The sequence below is a fragment of the Dendrobates tinctorius genome, unplaced genomic scaffold (assembly GCF_039654945.1).
Source record: "Dendrobates tinctorius isolate UK_male_01 unplaced genomic scaffold, ASM3965494v1 ptg000155l, whole genome shotgun sequence".
NCBI lineage: Eukaryota > Metazoa > Chordata > Amphibia > Anura > Dendrobatidae > Dendrobates > Dendrobates tinctorius.
In genome coordinates this window covers 12,071,599-12,097,490 of record NW_027361822.1, presented here as the reverse complement: position 1 = coordinate 12,097,490, position 25,892 = coordinate 12,071,599, and the positions used below count along the sequence as shown (strand labels likewise).

The window sequence follows — 25,892 nt, the reverse complement described above, 5'->3', positions numbered from 1 at the left end:
CTGGTCAGTTTTATTCATATTTTTACCTTGGTAACAAGGAAGCAAATGCCACTTACTAGGCTAGTGGTTGGCAGACTGCTCAGCAGATTCCGTGTGGGATAACAAGCTATCCATGGCTTCCTGACACTTAGCCTGATCACGCACTCATCTCTCTAAGGGTTTTTTTACACTTGCCGTTTTTTTTGCAGCCCGTTTTTACAGGCCATATTGCCATGATTTTTGCGGTCTCCCGAAAAAATGGGCCGCATAAAGACCTTCTTGGATCACCGTTTTTCCCTGCAGGGAAAAAAACGGCGATACGCAAATATGGTGTACCGCAAAAACAAGCTTTTGATGTTTTTGCGGTACCATTGATTTAAATGGAGGCCATGTCCATAAACCATGAAAAATATCGAGCAAGCGCAATATTTTTTCAAGGCCATATTTACGGCCCTCATGGCCATACGGCACATGGCACTCTGATATATTTTTGCGGGCCGCAAAAACGGCCCACAAAAACACGTCAAGTGTAAAAGAACCCTTATATTGTAGGCATCTATAGAAGCAGTCCAACTCCATTAAGAATGCATATGCTTCTGCTCCTGAATTCAAATTTCACTCTAATATCTTCCGAAATCTAACTGCCAGGAGTCACCTGATCACATCAGCATGACACGCCTCCTGTGACATGGCCAGACATGTGATTGCAGTCACAAGGAATGCCGGGAGACACCCCATGCAGGGACCTGGCACAGCCCATGAGTGCTTCCAAACACTGTACAGCTGCAACCTATATCCCCCATTGAGAAACGAGACCATGGAACTCAACCCTGTCAAGACCTAGCATGAAACCCAGTAGTGGGAATATCTCAAAGTATCGCTCCTAGATCTCCTGGCTAAAGAATGTCCAAAACCCTGCCGCCAGCCACAGGGTCTAAAAGGTAAAGGGAAGGCTTTTACCTCTCTGCTTGTATTTCCTATTCCTACTAGGACAGCGAGGTTATCTAATGTCAGTGCCATCTTGATGGCCCAATAAACAAGTTACTGCCTGGACCAGCACCACTCCTTTGTAGTCAGTACTGTGTCTGCTAGGATCAACATCTGCCGGCGTCATCAAGTGAGTGCTAAAGTCAATGATTGGTTGCCGCATTCACATTATTAGTAACACTATTCCTTACTCATAATAAAGAACAAATGAAGAGATCCATTAAATAATTATGTTTATTTAAATCCAAAATTAAAAATGACCAATATCATAAAAAAGGAGAATGCCTCAAAGAACAGGATCGAATAGCATCCACAATAATGTCCATATATAGGTAATACTATGTAAAAAGATATTCCCAAACAATCACTATAGCCAATATAAATATGTAGTTATGGTGCTTGAATCTCTAGGTTCAAGCAATATATTGTAATCTGATTTCTTATATTTTATTATAGTGCTTTGAACAAAGCACTATCTTGTAATCCGAACGCTGCTAACTTATTCTTATTATTCAGTTGATTTCCGCAATTAATGCGGCCCGAACCGCTACACGCACAGACTCCGTTGAGGTGTCGTTTCGAAGCCAGCGTCCACAAGTGATGTGCTAAGTATTTTTCGTGTTGATCGGATTTGTAGTTTTTGCACAATTTGCGTTAGAAAATTTTTTTTCCCGTCATTGGCATGCATTGTCTCATTGCTTTTCAATGGGAAATGTTGCCACAGACAAAACGTGCCCTGAGGCGATTGAAATGGCAGTTAAGCTCATTGATATGCGCAGGCACACCCAGTTACTATGCCAACACCTACGAACTTCACATGACGCCCCCAGGACACAGATTCTGCCAGATAATATCAGTTCTTAAAGCGAAACCCACAGCACAAATGCAAATCTAGCTTCATCACATGACGCATGCCCCGGAGAGAATGTGCGCCAAAGTGGATTTAGAAGCCCAGTGAGCCAAACTGGCTCTTAAACGGCCGACGCGCCTAAGTGATTCTTAAAGGGCCGGCGCACCAAAATGAGTCTTAAAGGGCCGGCGCGCCAAATCGAAAGCTGAGTGACCCCAGGCTCCAAATCGGAGGCTGAGCCACCCCGGCCTCCAAATCGGAGGCTGATCGACCCTGGCCTACAAATCAGAGGCTGATCGACCCTGGCCTACAAATCGGAGGCTGAGCCACCCTGGCATCCAAATCGAACCCACAGTGGCCCCGCTCACCAAATCTGAACCAGAGGGGCCCCGCCCACCAAATCGGACCCTGAGGGGTCCCGCCCACCAAATCGGACCCTGAGGGGCCCCGCCCACCAAATCGGACCCTGAGGGGCCCCGCCCACCAAATCAGACCCTGAGGGGCCCCAACCACAAAATCAGACCCTGAGGGGCCCCAACCACAAAATCGGACCCTGAGGGGCCCCGCCCACCAAATCAGACCCTGAGGGGCCCCAACCACAAAATCGGACCCTGAGGGGCCCCAACCACAAAATCGGACCCTGAGGCACCCCGGCCACAAAATCGGACCGAGGGGCCCCACTCACAAAATCGAACCCTGAGGGGCCTCAGCCACAAAATCGGACCCTGAGGGGCCGCACCCACAAAATCGGACCCTGAGGGGCCCTGCCCACCAAATTGGACCCAGAGGGGCTCCACCCACAAAATAAGACCCTAAGGAGCCCCAGCCACAAAATTGGACCGAGGGGCCCCGCCCACCAAATCAGACCCTGAGAGGCCCCACCCACCAAATCGGACCCAGAAGGGCCCCACCCACCAAATCGTCGGACCCTGAGGGGCCCCACCCACCAATTCGGACCCTGAGGGGCCCCACCCACAAAATCGGACCCTGAGGGGTTCCGGCCACAAAATCGGACCCTGAGGAGCCCCGGCCACAAAATCAGACCCTGAGGAGCCCCAACCACCAAATCGGACCCTGAGGGGCCCCGGCCACAAAAATCGAACCCTGAGGGGCTCCACCCACCAAATCGAACCCTGAGGGGCCCCGGCCACCAAATCGGACCCAGAGGGGCCCCGCCTACCAAATCGGACCCAGAAGGGCCCCACCCACCAAATCGGACCCAGAAGGGCCCCACCCACCAAATCGTCGGACCCTGAGGGGCCCCACCCACAAAATCGGACCCTGAGGGGCCCCACCCACAAAATCGGACCCTGAGGGGTTCCGGCCACAAAATCGGACCCTGAGGAGCCCCGGCCACAAAATCAGACCCTGAGGAGCCCCAACCACCAAATCGGACCCTGAGGGGCCCCGGCCACAAAATCGAACCCTGAGGGGCTCCACCCACCAAATCGAACCCTGAGGGGCCCCGGCCACCAAATTGGACCCTGAGGGGCCCAGGCCACAAAATCGAACCCTGAGGGGCCCCACCCACAAAATCGGACCCTGAGGGGCCCCACCCACAAAATCGGACCCTGAGGGGCCCCACCCACAAAATCGGACCCTGAGGGGCCCCACCCACAAAATCGGACCCTGAGGCCAAAGTGGCCCCTGAGAGGCACCCACAGTTAAAACAGATCCTGAGTTGAAAGTCTTACAGGGGCAGCAGGCAAGTCTCTCTTAAAGGGGCAGCCCAGGCACCATTTCAAACCACTATCTGTACTTCCTTCAGGAAATACACATCTAGTTATTATTCTACTCAGCGTTTTCTGCAATTAAAGGGTCCCGAACCGCTCGGAGCTGAGACCCCGTTCAGGCTGCGTTTCGAAGCCCTCGATAGGGACAGGTGTGCTATGTATTTTTGAAGTCGATCAGATTTGTAGTTTTTTAAAAAAAATTGCATTTTAAGCAAAAATTTTCCCATAGGAATTAATGGCGACCTTTCCATGACCCCAAACTGACATGGATTGAAGCCACAGCGCAGGTGCAGTGGCCTTACAAAGATGGCAGCTATGCAAATGCAGCTTCCACACATGACCCGTATTAGCTAATAGAAGCTGACAGATCGCTGATTCAAGGTCTTAAAGGCGCAGCGCGCCAATGGCTTCTGAAAAGCTCCACCCAGTGATGGCGAACCTTGGCACTCCAGCTGTTGTAAAACTACAACTCCCAGCATGCCCTTGCAACCTGCAGCAGTTGAGGAATGCTGGGAGTTGTAGTTCTCCAACAGCTGGAGTGCCAAGGTTCTCTATGACTGCAGTCAAGTGGCTTTAGAAGCCCAGTGTGCCAAAGTGGCCCCTGAGGCAAAGTGGCCACTGAGGTGCGAATGTGCCAAAGTGGCTATACACAACATTCATATTCTAACTTTACTTTCTTACAGTCGACACCTGATACACTGCTGTAAAGCTGGCAGCGCTGTTCAAGCACCATGTATTTCCTTAAGGAAATGCCCATCTAGTTAATCATAAATATACCAAGTCTCTATAACAAAGTGCAGTGCAAATAAATAATCAGAGTTCAAATTATAGTTAACATAATTCCCAAGAACATAAATATTGGACTAATAAAGAAGAGGAAAATAGAAAAATAGTAAATTAATCCAAATAGGGTAAGTTCATATGGACAGGTAACCTATATGAACACCATATTAAACTATAAGGGAAGTCAGAAGTCTCATTAAATTAATTATGGTATGCAGCAAAGAGTAAGGTAGCTAAGAGTTTGTACCAAAAAACATATAAAAGGAATATATGTGAAATCCTTGTGAACCCTTAAAAAAATATCTTGTAATAACAAATTCTTACCTAGCCCTGTGAGTGAAGGAATTAAATAATTTCCACAATTTCAATACAATATTATAGAACATGAAGTCCTACAAAAACCCTGCAATGAAACTGTCTTGACAACTTCCCTGCTGTGGAGGTTGGCACCCTAAAAGAAACAATTATTTGGCACCCCCACTCAATGTAGACTATCCCTCTCTCTCCTACCTCACCCTACAATCAAAGGTGGGAAAACAATAATTGATAGGAAGGAGATGAAGGAAGAGGAATGAAGGATATAGAAGGTAAATTTGTAGGAAAAAATATTTAAATACTAATACATTCCAATTCTCATGCATGTAAGAAAAAATACTCTTAGCATATTTTCAAGCCACAAGAAAAATAATTATGCTTTGTCAATGCTATTCTCAATCAATAAATACATTACAAACATGCATGGATCACATCAAAAAAATAAATAAGTGTGATCCTGCTAAATGCCATTGTTTGAAACACTAAACATGACCAACCAGTGGCACAATAGATATATCATATTAGAGGCCCAAATGACAAGTCCAAGATGAATAGTCAGAGCATTAATAATAGCAGCAGTGGTCACTTATCGTATATGGACGCCTTGACGCGTTTCCCCGGTATGACGGTTCATCAGGAGGCCTATATGGTTAGCACCGCAGATAACAGATGCAATTTGTGATGCCGGATACCATGATGAAAAAGGCATACCGGCGGTCTGTAATGGGCAGACTTAAATAACCCCCATAGATCATGCGCGCAAGCAATGTACCGGAATACCCAATCAGTATCCCTAAAATCAACAAGGTCAGAGAAGGATAAAACACGCCTGCCTACCTATCCAATCTCTGCATAGACCCGCGGTCGGAAGCCCTCTCTGCATTCCATCCCGGCTCAGCGTGCGTTCCAGACTCACTGTGCATGACCGGAAATGATATCCTTCAGCGCATGTCTGGAATAACCTGCTTGCGTTCCTCCAAGTGGAATGCACCACTAACGTTATGCACATGCGCAAAGATATCTTAAAGCGCTATGCAATTGTACAGGTAATAACAATAGTTACATTCCCTTCTTCTCACGGAAAAAACAGCGGGACCAAGAAAATCCTTAAAATATACCGCAAATCATGCAAGGGTCTTTGGCAGGAACAGTACAATTACAAAAGATAAGAAACTGAAACTTCAAATAAGAGAAGATAATGGCTTATAATATAGCAAATGCAGAAAAATCACATTATATGCAATAGAAAAGATAAAATCTTCAAACACCCCATAAAGTCTGTTAGAGCAAAGGAAAAGCATGTGAATGACAAGCATTCATTTAGACCTTTGAGGGTGAGAGATTGGAGTCTATATATACATTCCTTTTCTCTCTTCTGTATGGTTTTATCCAAATCACCCCCTCGAATATTTGGCCTGACTAACTGAATGTAATGTCATTTAAAGATCCCCTGTGTACCTCATTCATATGGCGGGCGACAGGTGTATCACTTTTATTTTTGATGTCATTCAAATGTTCACTCACCCTTACCCTCAGTTCTCTCATGGTTTTGCCGACATAGTCCAAGGGGCAGGTACATGTGGCCTTGTAGACCAACCCTGAGGACCTACAATTGCCAAAACCCTAATCCAGTAGACTTTGTCATCCACTGCGCTACGAAAGGTTTTTGATTGAGACATGACCCCACACCTAGAACAATTCCCAAATCTGAAAAAAACCCACAGGTCTTCTATCCAGCCAAGTTCCTGTCTTCCTAGGTCTCTGATAGAGGCTATGGACCAAATGGTCACCAAGGGATCTGCCAGAATTCCCCAGTGTTTTTTAAAAATTTGGTACACCCTCTCAGCCTGGCCATCAAAAGTGCCAATCATCCTAACCGGATCGTTTTCTTCCACTTAGATACATTTATCCCTAAGAAGGGAAGGTCTATCTACAGATAGAGCCTCCTGAAAAGATTTTCTTAAAACATATTCTGGGTAGCCCCTGGCCCTAAATCTACTATGCAAGTCAGACGCTTGACTCTTGAAGATACCAATATCAGCAGTTTCTGCTGATTCGGAGAAACTTCCCCTTTGGTATTCCCCCTTTTCAGGGGGGTTGGATGATGGCTCATCCACTTCAATAGATTATTTGTGGCTGTGAGTTTTCGGTATGTGCATGTCTCAATGCTACCATCCCGCTTTTTTGTAAGTCAAATCAAGAAAATTTATACTCCGAGTGTGACATTCTAACGTAAACCTCAACCCAATCTCATTAGTATTAATACTTTCCATGAAACATTGGAACTCATTCTCCGGGCCAGACCAAAATACCATCGATATATCTGGCCCAGAGGCTGATATAAGGATTCCACCACATATCATCCCCTTCAAAAATGAGGGTTTGCTCCCATCAGCCCAGGAATACATTAGCATATGTGGGGGCACAAGGGCTCCCCATTGCTGTAGCCCTGAGCTGGTGAAAGTACTTACCATCAAACAGAAAGTAATTGTGGGTCAAAGTAAAATGAAGAAGCTCCTCTTTAAGAGTATTGTGTTCATCATATTCTACTGCTCTTGACTGTAAGAAATGGTTAACAGCTCTCATACCACAATTGTGAGGAATGCTGCTATACAGTGCTTCCACATCTATCAAGGCCAACAATGTGTCAGCTTCAATAGAGAACCCCTCTAAAAGATTGAGTAGATGAGATGCATCACGTACATAGGAGGAAAGCGATGTAGCATAAGGTCTCAAAACCTTATCCAAGTAAATACCAACATTTTGTGTTAGAAAATCTATGCCTGTTACAATAGGACAGCCTTTTAATGGACTAAGACCCTTGTGGACCTTAGGTAAGGCATAGAATGTTGGTATGGTTAGTTTACTCGGCAACATAAATCTAAACTCATACAATTTAAACTCATTACAAAAAAGCGGGATGGTAGCATTGAGACATGGGGGCGCCCCCAGGAAGAAGCCAAGCGGTGAAACGCACGTCATGGTATCGGGATGATGCATACAGCTCCACACAAGGTGAATCATTTTCAGGTCTCTTAGCTACCTTACTCTTTGCTGCATACCATAATTAATTTAATGAGACTTCTGACTTCCCTTTTAGTCTAACCCCTTCACGACCCATGACGCCTACGTTGGTGTCATGAAAAGTCGTGCCCAAACGACCCATGACGCCCCCGTAGGCATCATGCTATAAATAGCCCCCCTGCGGGTCGAGTGACCGGGGTCACTGAAAGGTCACCCGACCCACCCACAGAGGATACTCCTGGGTTAATCCCAGGGGGTGTGGCTTAGCCCCCACTTGCCTACGATCGCTCTGATTGGCTGTTTCACTTTTAACAGCCAATCAGAGCGATTTGTAATATTTCACCAATGAAATTTGGTTAAATATTACAATCCAGCCATGGCCGATGCTGCAATAGCATCGGACATGGCTGGACACAGACACCCGACCCCCCCCACCGACTGGCGGGACCGATCGGCCCCCGCCACCGATGGACGGCGGCGATCGGTCGCCGCCATCATCTGCTCCCCCTCCCCTTCCTATCGCTCCTTCCCACCTTCCGATCCCCCCGGCACCTCCGATATCCTGCTGGTGCTCCCGGTGTCCCACCGTGGCTCCCGGTGTCCCGCCGTCCAGATCATGGGCGCCACCATCTTGCCAAATGGCGGGCGCATGCGCAGTGTGCCATTTGCCGGCTGCCCATTCATTTTTCATTTTGATCACTGTGATAAACTTTCACAGTGATCAAAATGAAAAAAAAAAAGTAAATACACCCCCTTTTATCACCCCCATAGTCAGGCGCAAATAATAAAATAAAAAATATATATTTTTTCCCATTTAGGGTTAGGGTTGGAATTAGGGTTATAGATAGGGTTAGAAATAGGGTTAGGGTTAGAATTAGGGTTGGAATTAGGGTTAGGGTTGGAATTAGGGTTAAAATTAGGGTTGGGGTGGAATTACGGTTAGGGCTGGAATTAGAGTTAGGGTTAAGATTAGGGTTAGAGGTGGGTTGGGGTTGGCATTAGGGTTAGGCTTGTGGTTAGGGTTAGAGTTGGGGTTAGGGTTATTATTAGGGTTGGGTTAGGGCTGTGTTGGGGTTAGAGTTGGAGTTAGAATTGAGGGGTTTCGACTGTTTAGGCACATCACGGGGTCTCCGAACGCGACATGGCGCCACAGTTTATTCCAGCCAATTTTGCGTTCAAAATGTCAAACAGCACTCCCTCCATTCTGAGCCCCGACGTGTGCCCAAACAGTGGTTTACCCCCACATATGGGGTATCAGCGTACTCAGGAAAAATTGCACAACAACTTTGGGGGTCTAATTTCTCCTGTTAGCCTTGGGAAAATAAAAAATTGGGGGCTAAAAAATTTTTATTTTCACGGCTCTGAGTTATAAACTTCTGTGAAGCACTTGGGGTTTCAAAGTGCTCATCACACATCTAGATAAGTTCCTTGGGGGGTCTAGTTTCCAAAATGGGGTCACTTGTGGGGGGTTTCCACTGTTTAGGCACATCAGAGGCTCTGCAAATGTAACATGATGCTCGCAGACCATTCCATCAAGTCGGTATTTCAAAACGTCACTACTTCCCTTCCGAGCCCCGATGTGTGCCCAAACAGTGGTCCCCCCCCACATATTGGGTACCACTGTACTCAGGACAAACTGGACAACTTTTGGGGTCCAATTTCTCCTGTTACCATTGTGAAAATAAAAAATTGCGGGCTAAAAAATAATTTTTTGAGGAAAAAAAAAAGATTTTTTATTTTCACAGCTCTGCGTTATACACTTCTGTAAAGAACCTGGGGGTTCAAAGTGCTCGCTATGCATCTAGATAAGTTCCTTTGGGGGTCTAGTTTCCAAAACGGGGTCATTTGTGGGGGAGCTCCAAAGTCTAGGCAGACAGGGCCTCTCCAAACACGACATGGTGTCCGCTAGCGATTGGAGCTAATTTTCCATTCAAAAAGTCAAATGGCGCTCCTTCCCTTCTGAGCCCTGCCGTGCGCCCAAACAGTGGTTCCCCCCCACATATGGGGTGCCAGCGTACTCAGGACAAACTGAACAATTTTTGTGGTCCAATTTCTCCTGTTACCCTCGTGAAAATAAAAAATATCGGGCTAAAAAATCATTTTTGGAGGAAAAAAAAATGATTTTTTATTTTCTTGGCTCTGCGTTTATAAACTTCTGTGAAGCACTTGGGGGTTCAAAGTGCTCACTACACATCTAGATAAGTTCCTTGTGGGGTCTAGTTTCCAAAATGGGGTCACTTGTGGGGGAGCTCCAATGCTTAGGCACACAGGGGCTCTCCAAACACGACATGGTGTCCACTAACGATTGGAGCTAATTTTCCATTCAAAAAGTCAAAACAGTGGTTTATGACCACATATGAGGTATCGGTGCACTCAGGAGAAATTGACCAACAAATTTTAGGATCCATTTTATCCCATTGCCCATGTGAAAAATGAAAAACCTGAGGCTAAAAGAAAATTTTTGTGAAAAAAGTTCTTTTTTTCTTTTACGGATCAATTTGTGGAGCACCTGGGGGTTGAAAGTGCTCACTATGCATCTAGATAAGTTCCTTGGAGGTTCTAATTTCCAAAATGGGGTCACTTGTGGGGGAGCTACAATGTTTAGGCACACAGGGACTCTCCAAACTCGACATGGCAACCGCTAAATATTCCAGCATATTTCCATTCAAAAAGTCAAATGGCGCTCCTTCCCTTCCGGGCCCTGCCGTGCGCCCAAACAGTGGTTTATGACCACATATGAGGTATCGGTGTACTCAGGAGAAATTGCCCAACAAATTTTAGGATCTATTTTATCCTGTTACCCATGTGAAAATGAAAAAATTGATGCTAAAAGAAAATTTTTGTTGGAAAAATTAAAATGTCCATTTTTTTCCTTCCACATTGCTTTAGTTGCTGTGAAGCACCTGAAGGGTTAATAATCTTTTTGAATGTAGTTTTGAGTAGCTTGAGGGGTGCAGTTTTTAGAATGGTGTCACTTTTGGGTATTTTCTGCCACATAGACCCCTCAAAGTGACTTCAAATGTGAGGTGGTCCCTAAAAAAAATGGTTTTGTAAATTTTGTTGTAAAAATGAGAAATCGCTGGTCAACTTTTAACCCTTATAACTTCCCAACAAAAAAAAATTTGGTTTCCAAAATTGTGCTGATGTAAAGTAGACATGTAGAAAATGTTATTTATTAACTATTTTGTGTCACATAACTCTCTGGTTTAAAGGAATAAAAATTCAAAATGTGAAAATTGCGAAATTTTCTCAATTTTCACCAAATTTCCATTTTTTCACAAATAAATACAAACATTATCGACCTAAATTTACCACTAACATGAAGCCCAATATGTCATGAAAAAACAGTCTCAGAATCGCTAGGATCCGTTGAAGCGTTCCTGAGTTATTACCTCATAAAGGGACACTGGTCAGAATTGCTAAAAATGGCCAGGTCATTAAGGTCAAAATAGGCTGGGTCATGAAGGGGTTAATGTGGTTTTCATATAGGTTGCCTGTAAATATGAACTTACCCTATTTGGATTAATTTACTATGTTTCTATTTTTCTCTTTATTAGTCCAATAGTTATGTTCTTGGGAATTATGCTATCTAGAATATAATTTGATCTCTGATTATTTATTTGCACTGCACTTTATGTTATAGAGATTTGGTATATTTATGTTTAATTACATATTTATATTGGCTATAGTGATTGTTTGGGAATATCTTTTTACATAGTATTACCTATATAGGGACATTATTGTGGATGTTATCCGATCCTGTTCTTTGAGGGATTCTCCTTTTTTTATATTGCTCGTTTTTAATTTTGGATTTAAATAAATATAATTATTTTATGGATCTCTTCATTTGTTCTTCCTTTATTATGAGTAAGGATTTTTTGAACATTATATTGAAGCATTCACATTATGTCTGAGCCTTTTTTAATCCTCATAGTGTTTGGGTGGGTAAATTAGATGATTAAACCAGTAGTGCTGCATAGTATAGGAAGCTGGTTGGCTTTTCAGTCCTCAGTCTATGTGGTAGGCTTGTATATCAGAGGAAGAGACGTTCACATCATTATACAAAGTCCAGACATTTCCTGCCATTTTCTTTCTGCCTGTAAACATATTTGTTTAACTGTGAGTTACGGGTGGCCAAATTATGTTTTCGGGTAGAGATATTAACCCAGATTCTGCTTAAAAAATCACTTTTGGCTAGAACGGACCATAGCTCTGAGTTCCTGCATCCATTTCACCTCCTGCTTGGCAATGCCCGTGTAGGGTTACTTACAAGTGGTAGAGTTCCATTACCACAATGCCATAGGGCATGGACATATTTTATACTTCTACTATGATCTTATCTTGGTATTTGCGTCTTTAGGGCAGAAATAACAAACCTTGTTTCGGATGCTATCCAATGTCAACTACCCCTTGAAATGCATTTTTGATTGGGAGCAAAGAATATTTAACCCTACAAAGGACTCTTAGCACACAATAGAAGAGCAATTACTTGGATTGGAAACTTTTAAACATGGCTCTGTAGTGTAATATGTTTAATACAATTATCCTCGATGAATAGTATATTTTCAAAAACATTGTCTTAAAGTCTGGGATCGAAAGTCTGATGACTCATATTCTAAGGAATGGGTCATGGCAGCCATGTACCATCACAGAATCCTCAGCATTGCTCACCTTTTCATCTTGAAGTCAACATCAGAAGGTGAGACAACTGAAAATGATGAAGAAAGTCCAAGCCCAGGCATATAAAAAGGAAACATTTTATTATAAAAGGAAACATTATTTTTTAACAATTATTTTGGAGAAACTTATTTAAACTAATGTGAAATATCCAATAGATATGTTTTATAGAGTTGTGTAATATTATTGCATAAGATGATTATTGGTAATTGCAGACATTAATCACCATCTAGGGAAACTAACTTTCCCAAGGGTTCACACCGCAAATTGTAAAGCAACTGACCATAATTCTCTAGAATATTAATTTTATCTGTTAAATGCCATAAAATACATGGCTCTGATTAGCTGATACTGGTAAATCTATGATCAAAAGAGCGTATTAAAAATTTGTCCGAGCTTCATCACGAAAAAAACATATGACCACCCACTCCACTTGATCCACATGTAGGGGAGATCATAGAAAAGAGCACGTGAGGGACTCAACCTTTACCTCCCCTGCACAAGATATAGAACGTAGCAAAAGAACAAGCTTAGTGCAAAGGGTGAGGTAAGGGTTAACAGTTTTACAGACACAGGTGAGAAGCACAAGAGCACATGGTGAGGAATAAAGGACAGTTTAAGGATCACACTTCACTAGTAAAGGATGGAGGAAAGGGGCACATAGAATATTATACGTGAAGACCACATGTAGTGGAATTGAGGGAAACTTCACACTGTTGGACCCAGTATTCATTAAAAATACTTCACCCAAGTATTTAAGCTGTAACGAGATGTTCTGGGGGAGATGCAGCTGCTCCTAAATAGCTGATCTCCAAACATATACAGCCACAGTCCACAATGCAGTCTCTTAGGTCTTATTTAATTACACTCTCCAGGACCCACTTAGTCGCTGACTACTTGCCAGTTATAAGCAGAAAATGGGTAAGATAGTCCTATCGTTTCTTCACTGCTTTCCTCATGAATTCTCCCACCAAGGTTTGAGAAGCCCTGCTGACAGCCAGGGACTAAGGCTAGGTTCACATTTGAAGATGGCCGAGCTGCGGACTTCCTCTGGTCAGCTCCGCTCACTGCAGCACCTCCTCCGGTCAGTTCCGCCTACGTCTGCATGCAGCCTGCGCACCCTATCTTTAACATTGGGTACGCAGGCCATGTGGATGTATTCGGATGCCTTCGCATGCGTCGTTTTGACGATGCGGCGAACGCATTAAATTGCAACATGTTGGGTTCGACGCGGGTCGCCGCATCGTCAATACGACGCATGCGGAGGTATCCGCATACATCCGCACGACCTGCGTACCTAATGTTAAAGATAGGGTGCGCAGGCCTCATGCAGACATAGACGGAGCTGACCGGAGGAGATGCGGAAGTGGGCGGAGCTTCACGGAAGCCCGCAGCCATCCGCAGTTCGGCCATCCCGCAAATGTGAAGCCGGCCTAAGCATCCCCTTGCTTCTTTCTGCAGCACCCAGTTCCACCAGAAGATGGCATCTGTGACGGGGATACAATTGAAATTATAATTCTGACAAAAATTAAAAGCATGGATCAGTTAAATCACCCTTTTTTCTCCTTTGATTATTGCCGTCAGCAGGCCGGACAAATTCAAAGCGATAGCTCTGGCCCATAGGCTGCAATTTGCCTAGGTCTTCTACGAACTATTTTCTCTTTTTTGTGTGACATGTGACTTTAGTTTGACTATTCCCGTTGTATATTTTTTTTCATGTGCATGTTCTTTATGCCAGACAAGATTTGTTTTCTGAATAAAATACTTCTCACCTCCTCAAGATTAAATTGGCTTCTCCCCTTTGTGAATTTTCTGATGTGTAACCAGAGTTGATTTCCTTGCAAATAATTTTCCACATTCTGAACATGAAAAAGGTTTCTCACCTGAGTGAGTTCTCTGATGTTTAACCATGTATGATTTAAGTTTAAAACTGTATCCACATTGTAAACATGTAAATGGCTTCTCCCCTGTGTGAATTTTTTGATGGTTAATAAGAGCAGATGTGCTGCTGAAACATTTCTCACATTCTGAGCATGAATATGGCTTTTCTCCTGTGTGACTTCTCTGATGTATAACAAGATTTGACTTAGTTGTAAAACATTTTTTACATTCTAAGCATGAAAAAGGTTTCTCCCCTGTGTGAATTTTCTGATGTTTATCTAGAATTGTCTTACTTTTAAAGAATTTTTCACATTGTGAACATGAAAATGGCTTTTCTCCTGTGTGACTTCTCTGATGTATAACCAGATTTGACTTACTTTTAAAGCATTTTACACATTCTGAACATGAAAAAGGTTTTTCTCCTGTGTGAATTCTCTGATGTTTAACTAGAATTGACTTACTTGAAAAGAATTTTCCACACTGTGAGCATGAAAATAGTTTCTCCCCTGTATGAATTTTCTGATGAAGAACAAGAGCAGTCTTAGTGCTAAAACATTGCTCACATTCTGTACATGAATATAGCTTCTCGTCCGTCTGACTTCCCTGATTAAAAGAATTTCCACATTCTAACAAGGCAAATTGTTTTTTCTCTGTGTGATTTATCTGATGCATAACAAGAGAGGATTTATGGGTAAAACATTTACCACATTCTGAACATAAAAAAGGCTTTTCACCTGTGTGAATTCTCTGATGCCTAATGAGAGAGTTTTTGTAACCAAAACCTAACCCACATTCCGAACAAATAAATGCCTTTTCCTCAGTGTGAATTATCTGATGTTTTGTAAGAGATGATTTTTCATTAAAGCATTTCTCACATTCAGAGCATGAATAAGGCTTCTCCCCTGTGTGAGTTCTCTGATGTGTAACCAGACTATACTTGGTTAAAAAGAATTTCCCACATTCTGAACATGAAAATGGCTTAAATACTTGATGAATGTTTTGATGTGAAACAAGATGTTTTTTATCTCTATAACATTTCCCACATTCTAAACATGAAAAAGGTTTCTCCCCTGTGTGAATTCTCTGATGTATAACCAGCCTTGACTTATTTGTAAAGAATTTTCCACATTCTGAACATGAAAAAGGCTTTTCCCCAGTGTGAATTCTCTGATGTATAACCAGAATTGACTTATTTGTAAAGAGTTTTCCACATTCTGAACATGAAAAAGGCTTTTCCCCAGTGTGAATTCTCTGATGTATAACTAGAATTGATTTATTTGTAAAGAATTTTCCACATTCTGAACATGAAAAAGGTTTCTCCCCTGTGTGAATTCTCTGATGTGCAACCAGACTATACTTATTTATAAAGAATTTCCCACATTCTGAACATGAAAATGGCTTCTCCCCTGTGTGATTTCTCTGATGCATAATAAGAGTGAATTTAGTGCCAAAACATTTCCCACATTCTGCACATAAAAAAGGCTTTTCACCTGTGTGAGTTTTCTGATGTGTAATTAGTGTGCCCTTATATCTAAAACATAACCCACATTCTGAACATGAAAATTCCTTTTTCTCTATGTGAATTCTCTGATGTTTTGTAAGGCATGATTTTATATGAAAACATTTGTCACAAGCTGGGCAAGAATATGGCTTCTCCCCTGTGTGAGTTCTCTGATGTGTAACAAGACCTGATTTTTCATTAAAACACTTCCCACATTCTGAACATGAAAACGGCTTCTCCCCTGTGTGAATTCTCTGATGTATAACAAGATGTGTTTTCCGATTAAAACATTTCCCACATTCTAAACATGAAAATGTCTTAAACCTTTGATGAATCTTTTGATGTGTAACAAGATGTTTTTTAGCTCTATAACATTTCCCGCATTCTGAACATGAATATTTTTTCTTTGAAGGGTGATCTGTTTGCGCTTTATTACCCCTTTTGTGATTTTCAGTTTGCTTAATAGTCTTTGAGAGGATCTGCTTAAAACATTCAGATGATAGATCGTTGTCTTGCTCTTCATATGTATGCTGTGTTATGCCACCATCTTCAGCTTTGAATTCTAAAGATATCCGTTGTCCTTGTAATGTCCTGGAACAGTAATCTGCCAAAAATATAACCTTTATGAAAAGGATTGTCAAGCTAAAATAATGCATCCACTATCCAAAAGATAGGTGAAAATATACTGATCAGTGAAAGTCCAACTATTGGGACCCATGTCAATCAGCAGAATGAGGAATTCTTATCCCATGACAAGGCACTTTTATCCTCTTTACAAAATGGAGCAGCAGGTCAGATGACACTCAATTCATTCTCTATAGGACTGCCAGAAGGAGCTTAGTGAAGCCCCAGAGGGAAAGAATCGAGCAGTGGTAAAGCATGTTTATTGCCAGCATTTTAAGAACCCTAGACTTTGTGATTCTTACCAGTCAATTTTCCCACTACAATCTGATATTAAAATTCTGTACAAAATATTAGCTGGTCAGGTAGATTCAGTAATTTGTTCATTAATACACCCTGACAAAATGTGCTTTATGGCTGATTGGTCAATGAACCTTAATACACATATAATTTTTACACACCCTAAAGAAATTTACTATCATATTGGGTCCAGGGCAATTTTCTCCCGTGAAGTCTACAAAACATTCAACTCGATTAAGTGGCATTTGTTGTGCTGAACACTTTCAGATTAGGGTTTGGAGACACCTTTATTTCATGGGTACACTACACTGAACCTAACTCCCTGGTAACAAACTATAAAGTGGCACAGGTAGGGCTTCCCTTTATCACAAATTATATTCACATAAGTGAAAAAAAATCCTGATAACCTATGGCAGGATCCTGTAGCACTCGGTTTTCATGAACCCTCAGTGAGCGAGAAAGTCAGAGCAGATGATACCTTGGGAACCTGATATGTCACTCAAAAACATTATGGACTGTCTACATCAATTCAGCTCCATGTCTAGACTCCTAACTAACTGGTCTAACGGTACCGTTACACATAACGATGTCCCAGCGATCCCACCAACGATCCGACATGGATGGGATCGCTGGGACATTGTTAGCTGATCGCTGGTGAGCTGTCACATAGACAGCCCCTCCAGCGATCAGGACCAGCGAGAACGCTGGTTACCAACATAAACATCAGGTTTCTAAGGGCCGTGGGGCCCTTAGAAACCCGATGTTTACCCTAGATACCAGTGTGTGCACTGCAGGCAGGGCGGGAGGTGAAGGCATATTTAGTATCGCCGCGTCCGTAACGACCAGCCCTATAAAACTGTCCCACTAGTTAACCCCTTTAGTGAACCCCTTAAAAAAAAATAATCAAAAAACAATGCTTTATCATCATACCGCCGATCAAAACGTGCAATAACGCGCGATGAAAAAGACGAATATAAACATGGTTCCGCTGAAAACATCATCTTGTCCCGCAAAAAACGAGCTGCCATACAGCATCATGAGCAAAAAAATAAAGTTATAGCTCGCAGAATAAAGCGATGAAAAAATATTTTTTATATAAAATTGTTTTTATTGTATAAAAGAGCCAAATCATAAAAAAGATATAAATGAGGTATTGCTGTAATCGTACTGACCTGAAGAATAAAACCCCTTTATCAATTTTACCACACGCGGAACAGTGTTATCGCCCCCTCACAAAAAAAAAAGAAAATTTAGGAATTGCTGTTTTTTCTTCATTCTGCGTCCCAAAAATCGAAATAAAAAGCGATCAAAAATGTCACGTGCCCGAAAATGGTACCAATAAAAACATCACCTCGTCCCACAAAAAATAAGACCTCACATGACTCGGTGGGCCAAAATATGGAAAAATTATAGCTCTCAGAATGTGGTGATGCAAAAAACTATTTTTACAATAAAAAGCGTCTTTTAGCCTATTGCGGCTGCCAAGCATAAAAACCCACTATAAATTGTAAATTAAACCCCCCGTTATCACCCCCTTAGTTAGGGAAAAATAATAAAATAAAAAAGATGTATTTCCATTTTCCCCATTAGGGTTAGGGGTGTGTTGTGGTTAGGTTTGGAGTTAGAATTAGGGGGTTTCCACTGTTTGGGCACATCAGAGGCTCTCCAAATGCAACATGGCATCTGATCTCAATTCCGGCCAATTCTGCGTTGAAAAAGTCAAACGGTGCTTCTTCCCTTCCAAGCTCTGTCATGCGCCCAAACAGTAGTTTACCCCCACATATGGGGTATCAGCCTACTCAGGATAAATTGCACAACAACTTTTGGGGTCCAATTTCTCCTATTACCCTTGTGAAATTAAAAAAATTGGGGACTAAAAGATCATGTTTGTGGAAAAAATATGATTTTTTTATTTTCACGCCTGGGCGTTATAAACTTCTGTGAAGCACTTGGGGGATCAAAGTGCTCACCACACATCTAGATAAGTTCCTTGGGGGGTCTAATTTCCAAAATGGGGTCAAATGTGGGGGGTTTCCACAGGTTAGGCACATCAGGTGCTCTCCAAAGGCAACATGACACCCGCAGACCATTCCATCAAAGTCTGCATTCCAAAATGTCACTACTTCCCTTCTGAGCCCCGATGTGTGCCCATGCAGTAGTTTTAACTCCCACCAATGAGGTATCCGTGTACTCAGGACAAATTGTACAACAACCTTTGGGGTCCAATTTCTCCTGTTACCCTTGGGAAAATAAAAAAATTGGGGACTAAAAGATCATGTTTGTGGAAAAAATATGATTTTTTATTTTCACGCCCGGGCGTTATAAACTTCTGTGAAGCACTTGGGGGTTCAAAGTGCTCACCACACATCTAGATAAGTTCCTTGGGGGGGTCTAGTTTCCAAAATGGAGTCACTTGTGGGGGGTTTCTACTGTTTAGGCACATCAGGGGCTCTGCAAACACAACATGACACATGCAGAACATTCCATCAAAGTCAGCATTCCAAAATGGCGCTGCTTCCCTTCTGAGCTCTGCCATGCGCCCAAACACTCCTCCATCCATCATTGCCCCAATAGATCTCATTTGTATCTGCAGAAGACTTTGCTGCACATTTCAAAATAAAACCGAACAAAATCAGCCAAGTACTTAATGCTCAACCACCACAACCACTCCATATAACAGACCAATGCTCTTCCCCTATAACATCACTGAAAGAGAGCTTACTCATCATCTCTTCAAATCACACCTTACCTCTTGTACACTTGAATCCATCCTATCACACCTCTTCCCCAACCTCACCACCACATTTTTTCTGGCCTTAACCTCTCTTTTTTTTTTTTAAATCAGATAAATTTTTATTTAACCAAATTCAGGTACAAAACAATAGAACAAAAATCGCAATGAAAACATTAACAATGGTCATTAGTTTCAGAAATTCCCTCCCTTCCCCTCTCCCCATTACATACAAGAGCAGCAAATAATGCATGGTGTAACCTAAGTTCAAGGTCATCTTCTCTCCACCCAAGGTATTCACTGTCTCAAATGTTCAAATGTTCTTATGCTTTTTCTCTTAACGTAAATATCTTTTTCCATATTCACAATAGAGTCAGACTATCTGAAAAATTCCCTCAATGTCGGCGGATCTTCATTTATCCAGTGTCTGGCGATCAGTTTTCGTGCAATATATAATAATCTAGCTATAGCCACTTATATTTATTATGTACCTGAACCTCCTCCACATATCTCAGTATACACACCACAGGATCCCTCTCAATCCTACAGCCATACACGCCTCCTATGGCATTAAGCACTGCCGTCCAATATGTGTTCAGATTTGGACACTGCCATAACATATGGAGAATTCCAGCCCCCTCCATTCGGCACAAAGGACACTCAGAAGTCTGTCTCAGACCCGCTCTATACAGCCGTTCAGGAGTCCTACAGTTGTGGCCAAATGTATTGACAACCCCTGCAATTTTGTCAGATAATACTCAGTTTCTTCATGAAAATGATTGCAAACACAAATTCTTTAGTATTATTATCTTCATTTAATTTGTCTTAAATGAAAAAACACAAAAGAGAATGAAGCAAAAAGCAAAACATTGATCATTTCAGACAAAAGTATTGGCACCCTCAGCCTAATACTTGGTTGCACAACCTTTAGCCAAAATAACTGCGACTAGCCGCTACCGGTAACCATCAATGAGTTTCTTACAATGCTCTGCTGGAATTTTACACCATTCTTCTTTGGCAAACTGCTCCAGGTCCCTGATATTAGAAGGGTGCCTTCTCCAAACTGCCATTTTTAGATCTCTCCACAGGTGTTCTATGGGATTCAGGTCTGGACTCATTGCTGGCCACCTTAGAAGTCTCCAGTGCTTTCTCTCAAACCATTTTCTAGTGCTTTTGGAAGTGTGTTTTGGGTCATTGTTCTGCTGGAAGACCCATGACCTCTGAGGGAGACCCAGCTTTCTCACACTGGGCCCTACATTATGCTGCAAAATTTGTTGGTAATCTTCAGACTTCATAATGCCATGCACACGGTCAAGCAGTCCAGTGCCAGAGGCAGCAAAGCAACCCCAAAACATCAGGGAACCTCCGCCATGTGTGACTGTAGGGACCGTGTTTTTTTCTTTGAATGCCTCTTTTTTTCTCCTGTAAACTCTATGTTGATGCCTTTGCCCAAAAAGCTCTACTTTTATCTCATCTGACCAGAGAACATTCTTCCAAAACGTTTTAGGCTTTTTCAGGTAAGTTTTGGCAAACTCCAGCCTGGCTTTTTTATGTCTCGGGGTAAGAAGTGGGGTCTTCCTGGGTCTCCTACCATACAGTCCCTTTTCATTCAGACGCCGACGGATAGTACGGGTTGACACTGTTGTACCCTCGGACTGCAGGGCAGCTTGAACTTGTTTGGATGTTAGTCGAGGTTCTTTATCCAACATCCGCACAATCTTGCGTTGAAATCTCTTGTCAATTTTTCTTTTCCGTCCACATCTAGGGAGGTTAGCCACAGTGCCATGGGCTTTAAACTTCTTGATGACACTGCGCACGATAGACACAGGAACATTTAGGTCTTTGGAGATGGACTTGTAGCCTTGAGATTGCTCATGCTTCCTCACAATTTGGTTTCTCAAGTCCTCAGACAGTTCTTTGGTCTTTCTTTTCTCCATGCTCAATGTGGTACACACAAGGACACAGGACAGAGGTTGAGTCAACTTTAATCCATGTCAACTGGCTGCAAGTGTGATTTAGTTACTGCCAACACCTGTTAGGTGCCACAGGTAAGTTACAGGTGCTGTTAATTACACAAATTAGAGAAGCATCACATGATTTTTCGAACAGTGCCAATACTTTTGTCCACCCTCTTTTTTATGTTTGGTGTGGAATTATATCCAATTTGGCTTTAGGAAAATTCTTTTTGTGTTTTTTCATTTAAGACAAATTAAATGAAGATAATAATACCAAAGAATTTGTGTTTGCAATAATTTTCAGGAAGAAACTGAGTATTATCTGACAAAATTTCAGGGGTGTCAGTACTTTTGGCCACAACTGTATATACTCTATGGAGTACATATCTGCGAGAGTCTGCCCGGTTCACCCAGCGATAATTGGGGTATACACTCACTGGCCACTTTATTAGGTACACCTGTCCAACTGTGTGTTAAGACTTAATTTCTAATCAGCCAATCACATGGCGGCAACTCAGTGCATTTAGGCATGTAGACATGGTCAAGACAATCTCCTGCAGTTCAAACCGAGCATCAGTATGGGGAAGAAAGGTGATTTGAGTGCCTTTGAACGTGGCATGATTGTTGGTGCCAGAAGGGCTGGTCTGAGAATTTCAGAAACTGCTGATCTACTGGGATTTTCACGCACAACCATCTCTAGGGTTTACAGAGAATGGTCCGAAAAAGAAAAAAAATCCAGTAAGCGGCAGTTCTGTGGCCGGAAATGCCATGTTGATGCCAGAGGTCAGAGGAGAATGGGCAGACTGGTTCGAGCTGATAGAAAGGCAACAGTGACTCAAATTGCCACCCGTTACAACCAAGGTAGGCAGAAGAGCATCTCTGAACGCACAGTGCGTCGAACTTTGAGGCAGATGGGCTACAGCAGCAGAAGACCACACTGGGTACAACTCCTCTCAGCTAAGAACAGGAAACTGAGGCTACAATTTGCACAAGCTCATCGAAATTGGACAGTAGAAGATTGGAAAAACGTTGCCTGGTCTGATGAGTCTCGATTTCTGCTGCGACATTCGGATGGTAGGGTCCGAATTTGGCGTAAACAACATGAAAGCATGGATCCATCCTGCCTTGTATCAACGGTTCAGGCTGGTGGTGGTGGTGTCATGGTGTGGGGAATTTTTTCTGGGCACTCTTTGGGCCCCTTGGTACCAATTGAGCATCGTTGCAACGCCACAGCCTACCTGAGTATTGTTGCTGACCATGTCCATCCCTTTATGACCACAATGTACCCAACATCTGATGGCTACTTTCAGCAGGATAATGCGCCATGTCATAAAGCTTGAATCATCTCAGATTGGTTTCTTGAACATGACAATGAGTTTACTGTACTCAAATGGCCTCCTCAGTCACCAGATCTCAATCCAATAGAGCATCTTTGGGATGTGGTGGAATGGGAGATTCGCATCAGGGATGTGCAGCCGACAAATCTGCGCCAACTGTGTGATGCCATCATGTCAATATGGTCCAAAATCTCTGAGGAATGCTTCCAGCACCTTGTTGAATCTCTGCCACGAAGAATTGAGGCAGTTCTGAAGGCAAAAGGGGGTCCAACCCCTTACTAGCATGGTGTACCTAATAAAGTGGCCAGTGAGTGTATATTCCATAATCACTTCCCATTTATCTTCCTCTATCCTACCAAACTCCTCCTCCCATTTTCCCTGTGCTCTAATAGGGTAATTATTTTAAAAAGTATGCATTAGATCCTTATAAATGCCCGACACTACCCCTTTTGTTCCCCCCTCGGCACAGACATAATCAATCAATATATCCTTGTGAATCTCCATATTCATTGTCCTACTCTGCATAACATAAGCATGCCTAAACTGCCCATATTGAAATCTGCAGACCTCCGGTAGCCCATAATCTTCCTGCAACTTTCCAAAGGGCACCAGTCCCTGCGCGTCCTGCATCGGAACCATGTACTGTATTCCCAGTCTCATCCAATTTTTCAATTCTCCCATTTTAACAAATTCCGGTAGAGTCTCGTTTTGCCATATCGGGGAAAAATTTGTCAAGTGTTCCAAACCCCTAATCTTTTTAATTGCCTCCCAGACTTTATGTATCAGCACTAAAGTGGGATACATCAAACCTAACTTCCTAAAACTTCCTGCCTCCAACCCCTGAACCAAGGGATCCCTCCCCATCACCTGAACCAAGACCCTTTGTGTTGAACCAGCCCCAGACACATCCCTCCCACCCCCTCATCTGTTGGCCCTGAGCAGCTTCTGGAAAGCCCTCCTCCTCTCTGCTTTCCTCAAATACACCTTATTAACCTCTTCCTGTGCACCCCTTAGCCTACTCTGATTTTCTGCTGACGGGTCCAGTACCATATCCCTCTCCACCCTCTCTAAGGTTTCTATTATTTTCCTGTTTTCTAGCTGAGATTTCGACCTACACCTGGAAATCTCTCGAAACAAAAGACCCCTTAGGACCGCTTTCATAGCGTCCCACACCACCCGACTATCAGCACTCCCTTCATTAATCCGCCAATACTCCTCCAATTCTTCCTTGATAATATTCATATCAATATATTCCAGTCCCACTGGGTTCAACTTCCACCCACCTCCCTTCCCAATCCCCCCCCCATCCATCTAATGGACAATTCTATAGGCCTATGGTCCGAAATCACCATTGGGAGGTATTCCACTCCACAAACCAGTTGTGTCATTAGTTCATTCCCCAGTGCCATATCTATTCGTGAGAGAGACCCATGCATCGCAGAATAGCAAGAGTAGCACACCGCATTCTCATTTCTCACCCTCCACAGGTCCATCATTCCAATCTCTTTAATATAATTCCCAAATGCCGTCAATTTCCTAATGCTTTTACCTGCACTCTGTTTATGTCTATCCCACCCCTCATCTATAACATTATTGAAATCACCAATAATAAGTAATGGTAATCCCGTACCCCGCTTAAATAATTCCATAACCTCACATAACTTTTTCCCGCTATATGGCGGTGGTATGTACATAGCTACTACACATAGTGATTACCCATAGATTTTACAAACAACAAAAATATACAGTCCTTCACTATCAACATGGCTTTCAATTTCTTCAATTGACATAGACGTTCCTATTAATAAAGAGACCCCTCTAGCATATGAAGAATATGTGGAATGACATGCTCTCCCAATCCACCGCCTCTTCAACACCTCCACCTTTTCCCGTAGTAAATGAGTCTCCTGGTGGCATAGAATATCCGGCCTCCTCTTCCTAGCATATTCCATGATCGCCGTTCTTCGTGTTCCCTCTGACAGTCCTCTTACATTCCAACTAAGGATTTTAATTCTATCACCCATCATAAAATTCTGTACATACAAGTTCCCGACCCTTGAAAATATATTGCAGCTCTCCGTATGCAATAAAACTCTTCCCTAAACAATTAACCCCTCTCCTCCCCCCCATATACAGTAATACAACAAACCATAACAGTTCTCCCAATGTATTTTTCCCTCTCTTACCAGAGAGTGGGTACTCCAACGTCTAGCTCCCCTATAAACGTTACCTCTGAACCACGATCTACCTAAAACTCTCCCACACCTCCTCCGCATATAGATATTATTACAATCAGTCCCTCCATAGTTAAAATCAATTAATATGCAGGAACCAGAAACCTCCATATAACAGCACCGTCTTTTAGTTTCTCCTTATCAGAAAACGACACGACTCAGCACGACATTTCACTCCGCTCACTTCCCTCTGTCCTTATCCGCCTGGAGCCGCTTGTTGTTTAAGTCAAGCCATTTCACGGCCTCCTCCGGTGTTTGGAAAAAATGCACTGTCCCCAGGACCACAACCCTGAGCTTTGGCAGATAGAAGGTGGAGTAAGCCAAAGCCAAGTCTCTCAGTCTTTTCTTCACTGCACCATATTGCAGCCTCTGCTTTTGCACCTTGGCTGAGTAATCAGGATAAATGGAAATCTTTTGGCCATTAAAGCACAGATCTTTGGCCGTTCTTGCTTTCCTTAGTATAATATCTCTGTCTATAATTAAGGATCCTAGCAAGGATAGTACGGGGGGGGATCCTGGCGGGAGGGGTCTCATGGGGACGCGGTGCACTCTCTGCACCGTATAAAGTTTGGTCAAGTTACCGGCGCCAATTTTAGAGCGGAGCCAGTCCTCAATAAATGCTGTTGGATCAGTTCCTTCTGCCTTCTCGGGGATGCCCACTAATCTCACATTATTCCGCCTTGAGCGGTATTCCAAGTCATCAATTTTACCAGCCAGGGCAGCACATCTCTGCAAACATTGAGTGTGAGACTTCTGCATTTTAGAAAGTTGATCCTCCAGCACACTCACTCTCTCCTCCACTGCCCCCACCCTGGCATAAGCGTTATTTATGGCTGCCTTCATGCTGGATATTTCTTCTTTAACACCATCAACTCTCTGTGTAAGGGTTGTTAGTGCAGTCTTACAGAATCTAACCAAGTCACATACATCCTTCAATGTGGGTTCCCCTATGACAGGCTCCACAATGTCTTCCTGCTCCACACT

At 42.9% G+C, this 25,892-nt stretch overlaps 2 protein-coding genes across 4 annotated transcripts in view; one reads left to right on the top strand and one right to left on the bottom strand.

Annotated features, from left to right (window-relative positions):
- The window catches only part of LOC141051007 (uncharacterized), an 850,460-nt gene that overhangs the window by 400,054 nt on the left and 424,514 nt on the right, over positions 1–25,892 (top strand). The window lies entirely within an intron of this gene.
- Positions 12,413–25,892, bottom strand: part of LOC141051010 (uncharacterized) — a 59,605-nt gene continuing 46,125 nt past the window's right edge. For 2 of the 3 annotated variants that reach the window (XM_073547786.1, XM_073547787.1), the window contains exon 12: positions 12,497–16,334. In XM_073547786.1, the coding sequence (XP_073403887.1) occupies positions 14,131–16,334 (2,204 nt within the window). In that variant the 3' untranslated portion in view covers positions 12,497–14,130. Of the gene's footprint in view, positions 16,335–25,892 lie in introns of all 3 variants that reach the window. The other variant, XM_073547785.1, reaches the window with a different exon arrangement.